Source organism: Podarcis vaucheri (genome assembly GCF_965113315.1).
Source record: "Podarcis vaucheri genome assembly, chromosome: 17".
Classification (NCBI taxonomy): Eukaryota; Metazoa; Chordata; class Lepidosauria; order Squamata; family Lacertidae; genus Podarcis; species Podarcis vaucheri.
The window spans coordinates 5,876,019-5,890,654 of record NC_138755.1 but is presented as its reverse complement, the minus strand read 5'-3'; the positions used below and the strand labels follow the sequence as shown (position 1 = coordinate 5,890,654).

At 47.0% G+C, this 14,636-nt stretch overlaps 1 protein-coding gene across 2 annotated transcripts in view; it reads left to right on the top strand.

The window, feature by feature from the left end:
* The window catches only part of OTUD5 (OTU deubiquitinase 5), a 48,850-nt gene that overhangs the window by 25,196 nt on the left and 9,018 nt on the right, over positions 1 to 14,636 (top strand). For both annotated transcript variants that reach the window (XM_082205455.1, XM_082205454.1), the window contains exon 3: positions 14,178 to 14,242. In XM_082205455.1, coding sequence (XP_082061581.1) covers positions 14,178 to 14,242 — 65 coding nt within the window. The remainder of the gene's footprint in view (positions 1 to 14,177; positions 14,243 to 14,636) is intronic.

Genomic DNA, 14,636 nt, shown 5'->3' with positions numbered 1-14,636 from the left:
GAGTTCCCCCAGAAAAAAACTCTGTGCGTGCACACACACATACAAAATACTGAGTACAGTGGTGCCTCGCAAGACGAAATTAATTCGTTCCGCAAGTCTCTTCGTCTTGCGAGTTTTTCGTCTTGCGATGCACGGTTTCCCATAGGAATGCATTGAAAATCAATTAATGCGTTCCTAGGGAAACCGCCTTCAGACCAGGTCCGGGGACAGTCTGTCCCCGGACCTCTTCTGAAGGCTGGGGGGGGGGGGACAAGGGCTTTTCTTCCCACCCCCAGCATTTTAAAAAACCCCGGGACAGCGGAGGACTTCTCCGCTGTCCGGGGCGATTTAAAAGCCCCTGGGAAGGCAGGCAGGGGGGACAAAGACTTTCGCCCCCCGCCTTCAGAAGGTGTTCCCGCCCCCCCCGCCCGGCTTCGGAGCAGGTGTTCCCGCCCCCCCCCCTCCCAGCTTCGGAGCAGCGTTCCGAAGCCGGGCGGTGGGGGCAGGTGTTCCCGCCCCCCCGCCCGGCTTCGGAGCAGCGTTCCGAAGCCGGGCGGTGGGGGCTGGTGTTCCTGCCCCCCCCGCCCGGCTTCGGAGCAGCGTTCCGAAGCCGGGCGGTGGGGGCTGGTGTTCCTGCCCCCCCCCGCCCGGCTTCGGAGCAGCGTTCCGAAGCCGGGCGGTGGGGGCAGGTGTTCCCGCCCCCCCGCCCGGCTTCGGAGCAGCGTTCCGAAGCCCGGCGGTGGGGGCTGGTGTTCCCGCCCCCCCCGCCCGGCTTCGGAGCAGCGTTCCGAAGCCCGTCGGCGGCGGGAGGAGGCGTTCCCGCCCCACCGCCTGGCTTCGGAGGAGGTCCGAGGACAGTGGGGAAGACGCGCTGCGCTTCCCCGCTGTCCCGGATATTTCCCTATGGGCTGTCGTCTTGCGAAGCAAGCCCATAGGGAAATTCGTCTTGCGAAGCGCCTCCAAAACGGAAAACCCTTTCGTCTAGCGGGTTTTCCGTCTTGCGAGGCGTTCGTCTTGCGAGGTACCACTGTAGTTTATAAATGTTCTTTTAAAAAATCATTCAGTTTTGGCTCCATTCAGTGTGTGGAATGGTCCCAAGATGGATCCCTGAGCCCTATACTTCCTACAATCTCTTCTCAATCTTATTTATTTTATAAAGCAAATAATATCCTGCTTAAACAGTCCTCAGAGCATCTCACAATATAACAACAGAGGATTCTACATTTGGCAGTCAGGTCTCCCGTAGGATGGACAATTGGAAAGCCAGCACCACCAGTGTTATGCTAGAGGTATTCTTGATGCTCCAACAGGAAACAAGTAACAGGATGGGACATGCCGTCATATTCTTGCATCCATCCATTGCTGCGGTACAAAGTGTTCTCATTTAACTTGACTGTTTCCATTGACAGTTTTGCCATCACTTCCACCCTTCTCTTGCGCTCGTCTTTTTTTCCTGTCGAAAAGGAACATCCAACCAGAGGCAAAGTCTTCACAGCAGGCTCTGTGGTTTCTCTTGTCCTTTCTTTGGAAATGAGATTAAATGAAAAGAGGAAGTTGATGTGCTGGCATAGAACCGAGAGCTGGGGAGATCTAGGTTCGAGTGTGATTTAAGAGAGTGATCTCTGAAGCCTCACCCCTGTTGTGGATTCACTATGGCCATTTATTTAGGGTATTTCTATGCCACTTTTCAAGCAGACCCCCTCAAAGCGGTTTTCATAAGATTACACCAGTAAGCTTTGGGTGGTATGCCATGCTCGCCCTATTCACTGAAGTTAATGGACACAAGTTCATTGATTTCAGCAGGTCTACTCTAAGTAGGACTTGGCTGACTACAACTCATTGGTTTTTTGGTTATTTTAAGTTGCAATAAAATGGGGGGGGGACGTAATGTTTCTTTAGACAAAGCTGTAATCATAAGATAGTTCTATAGAAGCCCTGGGGTGAGAGAGGAGGGAGGCGAGTCCCACTGGGGGGTGAACAGCAGGCCATTTCCTTCCCTTCTACAGTGGTACCTTGGGTTACATATGCTTCAGGTTACAGACTCCGCTAACCCAGAAATAGTACCTCAGGAACTTTGCTTCAGGATGAGAACAAAAATCGTTCAGCGGCGGCGCAGCAGCAGCAGCGGGAGGCCTCATTAGCTAAAGTGGTGTTCCTGTTAAGAACAGTTTCAGGTTAAGAATGGACCTCTGGAACGAATTAAGTACAATGGTACCTTGGGTTAAGTACTTAATTCGTTCTGGAAGTCTGTTCTTAACCTGAAACTGTTCTTAACCTGAAGACTACTTTAGCTAATGGGGCCTCCTGCTGCCGCCGCACCACCGGAGCACGATTTCTGTTCTCATCCTGAAGCAAAGTTCTTAACCCGAGGTACTATTTCTGGGTTAGCGGAGTCTGTAACCTGAAGTGTATGTAACCCGAGGTACCACTGTACTCCCCTCAAAGCAGGATGGCCCTCCCAGAAGGAGGGACCACCACTGACAGCTGAAGGGTAGCAGCTCACCAAGCTGTTTCTCTTCAACTCTCCTAATGGCAAGGTGGTCCTTCAGATTGTTGACACTGTTGAGGGAGATCATGTAATGCTCCTGTGTCTGTTCCAGTCGCACAAGAGATTTCTGCTTGCAGAATGAAACTCTTCCCTCCTCAGTCAGCCCTAGAGGGTTGGGGGACCCTTCAGTTTTTTGTGGGTGCACAGGAAGGGGAGGAGAAGTCCTGTTGCACGAATAGAGTTCCACTGGCAGAGCAAACCCTTTGTGTTTGTGGCACGGTAACAAAATTGTGGTGGTTCCTTAGACCAGTGTTTCTCAACCTTTTTTGGGCAAAGGCACACTTGTTTGATGAAAAAAATCTCGAGGCACACCACCATTACAGCCCCGTGACGTCAGCGCGCAGCGTCACGCCGGGAGGGACGCACGAAAGTGTAAGTTTCAATTTTTTTCCCTCCCCTCCTGTGTAAAGGGGAATGCACTCTGCTAAGTAAAGGCACTTGCCACAGCAGCGTCAACGTCACAGCACCCACCGGCACCCAAGAGAGAAGGGATCTCAGCAGCCCTTTTGCCAGGAAGAGGAGCAAGAACGAGAGGAGGAGGAGGAAGAGGAAGAGAGTCCCCCCCCAAAAAAACATTCTCCTTTTGATCTTCCTTATTTGCAATTCCTCATTGCAAAACAGCGGTTGATATACAGCTGATTTTTTTGTTATTACAGTCCCCACCCCCTCACCTAGAAAAACACCACCTGTCAATTTTATTATTATTATTACTATTATTATTATTATTATTATTATTATTATTATCATTATTATCATTATTATTATTATTATTATTCCCCGCCACTCTGGGAGGCTGAAGCCTTTAAGGCTTCCTTCTGTCCACTCTCTGTGAATTACCTGCCCGGAGCGGGTTTCTGGGGGGGGGGGCGCTGCTGCCGGTGTCCTCCCCATCGAGTCTCGCCTTGCCCGGCGCGTGGCGGCCGCCCTTTCCCACACTCTGCCAGCTGCGCTGCCAAGCCCCGCGGCTCGGCCTGTCAGCGTTACCGGGCTCGCCGGGCGGTAATTCCCGAAGAAAGCCGGCGGCGCTTGAAGAGCTGGCAAGCCCCCATTTGCATGTCTGTTTTTCGCAGCCCTTGGAGAGGATTAAGTTCCCTCCTTCCTGCTGGGGAACCTCCAAGCTTTGGGGGTGGGGGGGGAGGAGGCAGCAAAACGAGGCAGGAAGGAGAGCGCGGCTTGGCTCCTCGCCTCCGCCGCCCCGCCTCTCACCGCCGGACTCGCCCACCTCCCTCCAGGCAACATCTCGCGGCACACCAGGCAACATCTCGCGGCACACTAGTGTTGGGAACAGTGGTTGGGAAACACTGCCTTAGACACACCTCCCCTCACCCAACCTCCAGTCTATGTAATATGGGAGCAGTAAGTGTCTTTATCTCACAGGACTGCTGTGGGGTTTACCGAGGTAAAGTATGAAGAGCCATCATATTAAATACGTGGAACAAGTTTAGTAGCTTGTCTGAAACAAGTGATGGGGTACACCGAGGGCAGGAAACTTACTCTGGACTTTAAGAAAATGTTTAAAGCCAAGGAACTGTTTCAGGATAAGACTATCAGTGGCTACTAGTCATGATGGCCATATTCTGCCTCCAGGTTCAGACTGGGGAACAACAGCAGGAGAGGAGAACTATTTGCCCTCCTGTCCTGCTTGTAGATTTCCCAGAGGCATCTGGCAGACCACTGTGAAAAATGGAATTCTAAACTCTATAGGCTCTCTTTCAGTGAATCTGCACAATCTCTCATACTTGGTTGCCATGAGTGGGTGATGCCAGGCTCTGCTAGCAAGCTTTCCTTGTCCTGTTACTGCCTTTGTCTGTTTCTCCATTATATGCCTAGCATGTATCCCGACCCATCTTCCTTGTGTTTGTGGGGTTTATGCAAGGAACAGAGGAGCTGTAAGGTTACTGCTTGGGCTTGGCCAAATTTATGCTGTCAAAACAGATGAGGTATGTATTAGTTACATATTCCTCATGGGGGTTTTTCCCCCAAGCAAAAATACAAGCCAACATTGCCAATGTACCCAAAACCATAACTCAGCTGCTTAGTCAATTCAACGGTCTGCACAACTTTAAAAGGTTGATTCCAGAGCATGGAATCAACTTGTATGTGTGCTTTGGAGTTGGTTTGTTGTTGTTGTTGTTGTTGTTGTTGTTGTTGTTACTAATTACATTTGCTATTGGCTTTATCTTGTCCAACCCAAAGTGACTTACACTGCTGAGCTCAGAGGTTCAAGCTGCACAGCACTAGCTGTAAATAATGATAGTCAAATTAGCACCAACACCTCACTGTTAGTAAAAGCTCACCTGTATCTTTACCCAAATTCTTGTAGTGGGACAGAAGACCACCTGTTCACATTACGCTGTGCCCATTGGGGAGTGTGATTGCCCCCCAGTCTTAGTTGCAACTTAGCCCATTGCCTACTAGAATGTTCTGCCCCATCCTTCCAGAGTTGCTCAGGGTGACTAACAGCAGGTTCATTTAAACAGGTAGAATTACTTAGAGATAGTTTTTTTAATATTAAAGGGTTTATAAATGCTTTTATAAATGTCCTTTATAAGAGGCTAATGCCATTTTGCAGTTGAGCGTGGGAAATACCACCGGGAATTCCACTTTCAAAGAACTGGGTTTTTTAAAAAGTTACCTACAGTTTCAGTTTCTATCAAAATATGTGCAGATATCCCCCTACTGTTCTTCAGTGTGGCACCATTCTAACGTTTCGTGACTGGGTCTGAGGACCTCCGTACTCAATTGGGTGACTCACTTTGTTTTTCAAAAGGAGAGAGAGTCTCAAGAAGGTGTTAGTTTCTAAATGCTGGGGGAAAACAGTTGTAAGGTGAAAGCTGGTAGGGAAATGAGGGGGAAGGAGGATAGCTGTAGCTGCTCAGCCCAACTCATGCATGACACTGCTTTACTGAAGATCTCAACAAAACCCTTGTCACTTTAAAACTTGCTGTCTGGGGCTGGTAGTCAACTACATTTTTACTCAGAGTAGACTGAATAAATTAATAAACATGGCTGAGTTAGGTCCATTAATTTCAGTAGATTTAAAAAGGTAAAGGGACCCCTGACCATTAGGTCCAGTCATGACCGACTCTGGGGTTGCAGCGCTCATCTCGCTTTATTGGCCAGGGGAGCCGGCGTCATGTGGCCAGCATAACTAAGCCGCTTCTGGCGAACCAGAGCAGCGCACAGAAACGCCGTTTACCTTCCCACCGGAGTGGTACCTATTTATCTACTTGCACTTTGACGTGCTTTCGAACTGCTAAGTTGGCAAGAGTTCAGTAGGTTTACTCTGAGTAAAACGATTGGCTATAACTCAACATGCACACCCCATTTCCCACCCCATCTTCTGTGATGGATTGGAGTCTTCCAAAGCATGGAACTACTTTTCTTTCACATACATAACGACCTCTGGCCTCTTGTCCTGGAAATGGGCCTGAAACCATTACAGTAGCGGAAGAGATCATGGGCACAATCTATGATTTTCCTTTGATTTCTTTTTTCAAAGGCCGCTCTTCAGTTTCCTTGTCATGATTCGGTTTCGTTTACTCTCTCTGGAATGGGCCCTTCTCCTCAGCTGTAGGAGGAACAGAAACACGGCTTTGCTTAAGAATACACACGAACAAAGGAAAACATGCAACAGGAGCTACCAGAACTGGTGGGTGGAGCAGGGTGCAAGTGGAAAGCATGATGGATTTTTTTTTTTTAATCAATGACTTTTTGACAAAAACAGGAAATCCTTACTGCTGAGTATTAACTTCTGACAAACTCCTTGCAACTCAGGTTTTCAGTGTAAGATACGTGTCGAACTCTCAGACTTCTGCATTTGTCCAACTTGGTGGGTTTTTAGCACAGAATTCAAGAGCCAGGATGCAAAGAAGTATGCAGTGAGTTCTGTGTGTCCAAGGCTGTTTAAGTTTGTGTTTTTTGAAACAAAGTGAAACTGCCCCCTCTCCAATAAGGCAAACCACTTTTGAAATGTGTTGGGTCTCTGAGAAGCAGATTGTGGTATATAGCATGGGAGTTAGCTGACCGAAGAAAAATGTGTAACAAAAAATCCCATTGGGCATTACCAAGGCCTTTGAGTCTTAGGCCATGTATAATGCAAGGGGTTAGGAGAAGGAAGATTCCTGTGGGTCATGGGGTCATAATTGTTAAGTTTTAAGGGCATCTCTTTTGTACCAGGCTCCATCTGGGGGGCCTAGTAAAAAAAACAAGGTAGAGCCTGCAAGTCTGAAGTCTGCTTAGCTTTGAGTAGCATCCAGGATCCAAGAGGCTCCGTGTTTTGGTGCTAAAACTTTGAAAGAGGGGTGATTGGATTTGAAATGGTGATGAAGCTGTTTTGTAGAGCATGTCCACCCTTACTATCTTCTCACTGAGGAACTGCTTATATGCTTCCAAGGAATCCAGGGTTCCTTGGAACAAGTTTTGAAAACCACTGTGCTAGGCAAACTGGCAGAAATCTGCTGGATTGGACGTCATTCTTAGCTGGGTGTTGCAAAATTTGTAACCTTGAAATCAGACAAAAAAACAAGGGGGGGATAGGTTTGTAAAGGTTGTGGGAGGAGGAAAGGCAATTGCGAAATTCTGCTGTGTGAAAAAGATACAAAATGTGGTTAACGCTTATGTTGTCTTTCTATACACTTTCACGGAAATGGTCAGCGTATTTTCTATAAATTTGCTATAAATTCTGCCACTAGCTGTCCTCATTCTATCGTAACATTGCTATATCAAATCGCAGAAGCTCAGAGCTAAAGAAAAAGGGGATGCCTACATAGAAATGAGGGACGCGGGTGGCGCTGTGGGTAAAAGCCTCAGCGCCTAGGACTTGCCGATCGAAAGGTTGGCGGTTCGAATCCCCGCAGTGGGGTGCGCTCCCGTCGCTCGGTCCCAGCGCCTGCCAACCTAGCAGTTTGAAAGCACCCCCGGGTGCAAGTAGATAAATAGGGATCGCTTACCAGCGGGAAGGTAAACGGCGTTCCGTGTGCTGTGCTGGCTCACCAGATGCAGCTTGTCACGCTGGCCACGTGACCCGGAAGTGTCTCCGGACAGCGCTGGCCCCCGGCCTCTTGAGTGAGATGGGCGCACAACCCTAGAGTCTGTCAAGACTGGCCCGTATGGGCAGGGGTACCTTTACCCTTACCTTACATAGAAATGCAGAAATGGAAGAGACTGTGAGGCTTGTCTAGTCCAGCCCCTTACACTATACTACCTTAGGGAGACTTATTAAAAAGCATTGTTGCTGTTTTGAGGTTAATACAGATGGAGGTGGTGGCTGCTTCCCCCAGCCATGGATGCATACTGCCACAGGGGTTGCCATTGGCAACCTTTTTGGGCCTCTTTACTCACATAAAGAAGCTCTTTGCACTTCTCTTCTTGTTCAGAACAGAATGCAGGGCAGGTATCCAGTCCTGGCCTCCAGCGAAATGTGGTCATGTTAAGGGGGACTTGTTCAGTACAGTGGTACCTCGGGTTACATATGCTTCCGGTTACAGAACCAGAAATAGTACCTCGGGTTAAGAACTTTGCTTCAGGATGAGAACAGAAATCGTGCCCTGGCGGCGCGGCAGCAGCGGGAGGCCCCATTAGCTAAAGTGGTGCTTCAGGTTAAGAACAGTTTCAGGTTAAGAATGGACCTCCGGAACGAATTGAGTACTTAACCCGAGGTACCGCTGTATAAGAGAAGCCGAACCAGTCCAAACAGAAATCGAGCAGGAGGGCAAACAGTCACTTGTTCATTGTGAATTTTTGAGGGTGCATTTACTGAGTCCTTTTGCAGGTGTCCTACTGATGGGTAGGGCACACTGGCACTGCATTGACAACCACCACACCAGAGGATATGTTATGAAAAGGCATGAGTTGGACTTGTGGGGGTGGTATCTTCTTATTTTTACATTTTACATATTACATCCATTCATATCTTAGCTTAGTTTTATATAGACTTCCCGGCTTATCTTCTACTGGCATCCTATTTCATATTCTTAGTTTTCTAATGTTTCCTTTCCCCTCTATTATTTCCCTTTTCCATTCCTTTGTCTTGTCTACTGCCGCTCATAGACTTATCCCACTTGCCAGCTAACCTTAATACCACTCTTTTTTAAAGTATTCTTCAAAATGCTCCCACTCGCCTCTTGTTTTCTTTCTTTCTTTCTTTCTTTCTTTCTTTCTTTCTTTCTTTCTTAGCTTTCTCTTCAGATAATGAGATTTAAACCCCCCCCCCCCATTCACGGGACCTTAGATGGGATTTACCCCACCTACATACATTTAAAAGATGCACTATCACACTTAAAATACTGGAAATATTTTAAAATGATGTGGGGAAATATTGTGGGGAAATATTACAGCCTCTTTCCATCTTCAAATGTGATTCAAGTCCTGCAGTAAAATCATTCTGTTTTGCCTTTGGAGTTTCCCCAGACCGGCTGATACCTGCGCCTTGTGCCTCGGTGGTGCTTTTTTGGCTACAGGAGCACTGAAACTCACCCCTGAACAGCAGATACAGAGGAAGTGATTGTAGTAATGCCTCCAAAACAGAAGCTGGCTGTTTTTAGAGACCATTCCGCTGATGTGAGCCAGCTTTCAAAATCTTTTGGCATAAATATATTTAACTTGGGCCAATGGTTGAAACAAAATTGCCCAGACTTGCAGTTGCTCATTATCACTGGCTGTGACATCAGGTTACTCAGGCCAATGGCAGAGGGCTTACCTCTGAGACGGCTGATTTTGCATGAGAGCAAAGACCCACCATGCAAAGCTCATTGCTGGTGCCAGGTGTCCTGAATAAGCTGTTCAAGATTCACTGGCTTACAGGCTTGCCAAAAGTAAAAAGCATGAAGAACCACTTCCCATCCTATAAAAAGGCAGCAGAAAAGAAGCACCATGTTTTGAACTTTTCACAGAAACGCTTTGAGCTTATTGTTGACACTTTTATGTGAGTTATTAACCAGCAGCGATACCTTGGAAATTCTGTGAATTTGAACTGCTTTGAGATTGAAACTGTATGAGGCATAATCACCCAGGAGTTTCAGCGATGCTCATGTCTTGCTTTACTGGCAAGTCCCTGGGTCAGAGAGACATTTTAGATACATACAGCGAGCTTTGTTTGCCTGTCTTTGTGGTTGTGCTTGGTGTTGTGTTCCACTTGTGCCTCACATAGTATGTGAACTCAGAAAGTTTGCCCTCAAACACCCAATCTTATGTCAGCTTTTGAATAATTTCAGTAGGTGTTCTTAGAAGTCATGTAAAAGCTGAACAATGAAATGAAATGGGGCTGCTTTTGTTTCTGTGTTTCTCCTCTTTAGCAATTTTGCTATTACCTACTTTTTAAGATGTAACCATCAGGCCCTGAAATGTTACACTAAGTTTCCTGTCACCTTTACCCTCCCTCCAGATCTCGAGGAAGGAGGCTGTGGAAAGCCATCGTATGTTTTATAGCTTTGTTCTAAGAATAACGATGGATCAGCCTGAAATATAGGCTGGGAGTCAGGGGTTCTCAAGGTGTCTCACAAAAAACAAAACAGAGTACAGTGGTACCTCCGGTTACAAACTTAATTCGTTCCAGTGGTCCATTTGTAACCCGGAACCGTTCTTAACATGAGGTGTGCTTTCTCTAATGGCGCCTCCTGCTCCTGCTGCGCTGGCAGCGCACAACTTCCACTCACATCCCGGGGCAAAGTTCGCAACAAGGGGCATCTACTTCCATTTTAGCAGAGCTCGTAACTTGAAGCATTCGTAAAGAGGGCGGTACGTAACGCGAGGTTCCACTTTATAGTACCAAAAACTGAAAATGCAAGTTAAAACAAAACAAGCACAATAAGCATGCAACATAAACCTTCCTTAACGGAGAAAAGAACTGTATTCAACTGTAGCCTCCCATTTCCTATCAAAGTTTTATCATGGCCCTAATTCTTCCTAGGGTATGTTTTGGAGCATGGACTAGGGCTTTCATTTCTGTTTGTGTCTTTACTGAGCGGGCCTCTGTGCACGTGCACAGATGATCAACAAAAATGGGGCTTGGGGTGGTGACCACAACAGAAGTTTCGTAGAAAAGCCGATGCCCATGTGACTTGCTGGAACTGCCAGCTCTACTTCCCCACACCAGAAACCACATCCTTGTTTACATAGAGGTTAGAGATGAGTCACATACTCCCTTGATGCATTGCACAGCCCGCCAAAAAACTCTCTGTCTTGCTTTCCTGCTGCTACCTTGAGGGGCCTAGAAAATTAGACTCAGAAGGCAGTGTCCTATTGCTACCACGTACATATAGGGAACTGCCTCTTCACCCCCTTGCACTGTTATAGGAAATGCCATGAAATTACTAGCACAATGTTTTGAAGGTGATCTGTTTGTGTTTGATGAGTGATGCTGGGGTCCCCACCCTTACACCGTCCCATGTGCCATTTTCAACATCCTGCTGTTCATGGGTACATACAAGGGCTGCCATACAAGGCAAGCCACCTTCTTCTTACCTGCTAATTCCATGGTGCCTTGAGGCAGGCATGGATATCTTCTCTTCATGCTGTGGAGGCTTTCAGTATTACAAATCTACTACTTAACTGGGAAGGTTAAGAGCCACTGCCATTCCATCATATGGATGTCTTGCAAGGCAAGCTGAAGCGGGTGCATTGGGATGCCATTAAAGGCAGCTGGGCACAAGTCAAATGGATTTGACTGTTGGAGCACAATGTACTCTGTGCACAATCCCCAGAAGGAATAGGTGTGGCACAAGAGGATTTGAATGGGGCTTGTGCTATTGTCTTATTATAGTTTTGGAGGGTGCTGCTGGAGTTTGTCACCTCTGGCACCAAGATATGGTGATGCAAAAACAGCCACCATTACTCCCCACACTGGAGCTTTTATGGCTACAGTTCTTACGGACCCCAGTTTGGCTTGGGGGTATTGTTGCTGTTTGTTTTATGGGTGGCCTGTAGAGTCTTTGTGGCTCTTGTTTGGCTCAGAAAAGAGAAGCCCTAGTGTTTGATGCACCGAGGGTGCAAGAACGTCTTTCCAATTCCTGAAGCATAGGTGGTAGCAGTGGTTGCGAACAGGCTGTGGAGGCAGGAGGGGAAGGTTCAAAGGGCGGAATATGAGAGAAGAAGTAGGAAAAAAGCAGGCATGGGAAGGGAAGCAAGGGGAAGAGGGAGGGGAAATGATTGATGGAAAGTGTAGAAGAAGAGAAGGAGGAGAAAGTTGCTGTGTTTGGAGAAGCAGCAGAGGCATCATCCCAAGACGCTTCGCTATGTACAAAGCACTTGCTACTCTTGGGCTTAGAAACTTTTTCCCATATGCTATCTCTTGACCTTGTGGTCCTGTGTGGTTGTCACAGGTCTCTTTTCTTCCTGGCATTTCTCTTCTACTCTCACCTTTGAGTGTGGTGATGATCTGAGCCTCATTCTCCTGTCTCTGCCACCACTGGCTCCACATCAGGAATGTGCCTCCCCAAAACACTATTCCCAGGTAAGGGCTGCTGACAAGCATCCCAGGATAGCTTCTTCTCTCCGCCTCCCTCAGTGTAAGTTGATTGGGCTGGGTGGGAGATTCAGGACATGGCATGTAGCTCAGTAGAGTCATTTGGATTTCTTTGTTGCTGAGCTTTATAACCCAAGTCCCCTGATTATGACTGGAATTCTCTATACTTGCCACAAATGCTGTTGAAACTGCTTTTTCACTAGGTTTTCTCGTTTCTTGCACAGTGACCCCTCTCCCAGCTGCTTCCTGAACTGGCCCATCCCAGTCCTTTCCAAACTCAGGAGGCTGTTCTCTCCTCTTCTTCCTGCACCTTACGTTATTTTCTTTTGAGCTGACTGCCCCAGAGCCATGGATAAGTTTGAACCACGCGAAGCCAACTTACTGATTTCAGTTTGTTATGCCTTAATGAGAATTGAGGCTTGAATCTCTTAGAGTCTCAATATGGTGTTGCTTCGGGATCCCTGTGGGTGCTGCATATTGAATCCTAACTTCTTTTCAGTTAACAGCAGTATTTTGAAGTAGAGACCATATAGGCAACTCAAAATAGCAAGGGATTTTGGCACTTTTCAGTAATTGGTTTCAGATATCTGTGACCACCCCTCAGCTACTTTGCCTTCCAAGGTAATCCACTTTGCTGCAACCTTTGCTTCTCTGATGCTCCCAGAGCTGGCATCTGGTTGTTTTTCTACACTTGCCCCTGGAAATGGTTGCACATCTGCAAAGAGTTTTTGTGATGTTGAAAAATCTGTAAGATCTGACTTTTCAGCGCATCTGTCAGTTTCAGTACTGGCTCTGATCAGTTTCATTAGCTGCCTTGTTGTGGATTAGCTGACAAATAATGGAACTGTGGCTCCCGGTTTCAATAGGTTTTAATTGTTAGATTACTCAACTAAAGCTTTTGGTGACCCAGCCTGTGCAGAAACGAGCTCTGTGTGTGTGTTGCAGATATAGCACCAAACAAAAAATCAGGGGAGAGAGAAAAAGTAGAAAAAATAGGCCCACTACTTTTCCAGCTGTAAACTAGATAAACTAGCATTAAAATGTTTTTCTAATGGAATAAATGACTCTGGGAGGAATTTAAGGTAGCACTATGTCAAATGTTCCATCAACAAAAGCATTTCAGCTTCCCACATGGAACAATCCCCATACACCTCACCCCCCCCCCCGTTGTGCTGTTCTGATGGGTCTCCCAAGCCCCCAGAGCCAATTTGGGGGTATGGGTGCAATAGCAGGCAATGGTGTGAATAGCCCTGTTGACCCAGCAGAAGTCATTGTTTTGGTTTCTGCTTGAGAACTCATCTGACCTATCAGTGTCAAGAGGGCAGGTCCTCATAGTTCAGGTAACACTGTACTTGCAGGCTGAGTAGGTGTGTTGCAGCCACAAGCCTTAACCTCAACTACTAACCAAAATCTGTCCTGTGAGGAGGTTTTCCTTTCCTGACCCTAAATATGTGATCAGTCAGGTCCCTCTGGGTGGCACATGATATCAGGGTTACATGCTTCCAAATTATAATTAATTATATGGTGCTTTTTAGCCAAAGGGCCCCAAACAGCAGTATGAAAAGAACAAAATATTCAGTAGAGTGCAATAAACTGCCATAAATCAACAGCAAGCAAAATGGTACAAGGCTACAAAAAAGGAGGACCAAAAGAAAGCCTTTCAAAGCAAGAGGATTAAAGGGTGCTCTCGCCAACTCTACATCTGGCACATTTGGTGGCTGGAAATCAGAATAGGCAATGAGAAATACTAAAGAAGCTAACCCCAGCTAGAAGATTTAAGGGTGCCCAAGAAGTGTCTGCAGCTTGGGAGCCAAATGTTGGTTGCTGTCTTTGGGTTTGGAGCTGGGGGGTCGGGGGAAAGGCCACCTTCAGCACTTGTATCTGCTTGGTTTGTTGTACTGTGGGGGAAGAGAACCATGATGCACAGCTTGCAGACGAGAGGAAAGCCACACGCGCCTCCCTTGGAATGCTGAAGACAGCACTCAGTGGGACCATCCCAGGGTTTTTGAGTACTGGAGGAATAAGAAACTGATCTGGGGTTCACTTGGTGCAAATCAGCAACTTCAGTTATGAAGCTGCGCTACATGCAAGGAAAACTAGGTGCTTCCAAACCTGTCTCTCTTTTCTGCTTATAAGGTAAGCATTTGTTGGGTTGGGTCAGTGATGATCTCTCATTTCTTTTTGCAGCTGACCAGGTATATGGTGACCAAGACATGCATGAAGTGGTCAGGAAGCACTGTATGGACTACTTGGTGAGTTACAGCAGGAATCTAGAGGAGGGTGGGCTTCTGCCTCCACCTCTAAGCCTGACCTTCAGGACTGTGTGTAGCAGGCATTCTGTATTCTGTGAACACAGGCAGCCAATAAAGAACAGAGTCTTGCCAGTCTAAATTCCTGGCTTTCGCTTCTTCTCCAGCTTGTTACTTCTGGGCACTAAGGACATTCTTCCTATGAAAATATTATACCCTTCCTCCTTTGAAATGGTACAACTGATGCTACAGCCACTGTTCTTTCTCCTCCTCTCCCAACCACCTCTAAATTATACAGATAAATACACACACATAGGTATATGTATATCTCCACTCTTAAAATTGCAGTTCATGGAGCCATCCATAAACTGCTTGAAAGGTGTTTGGCAGGCCCTTC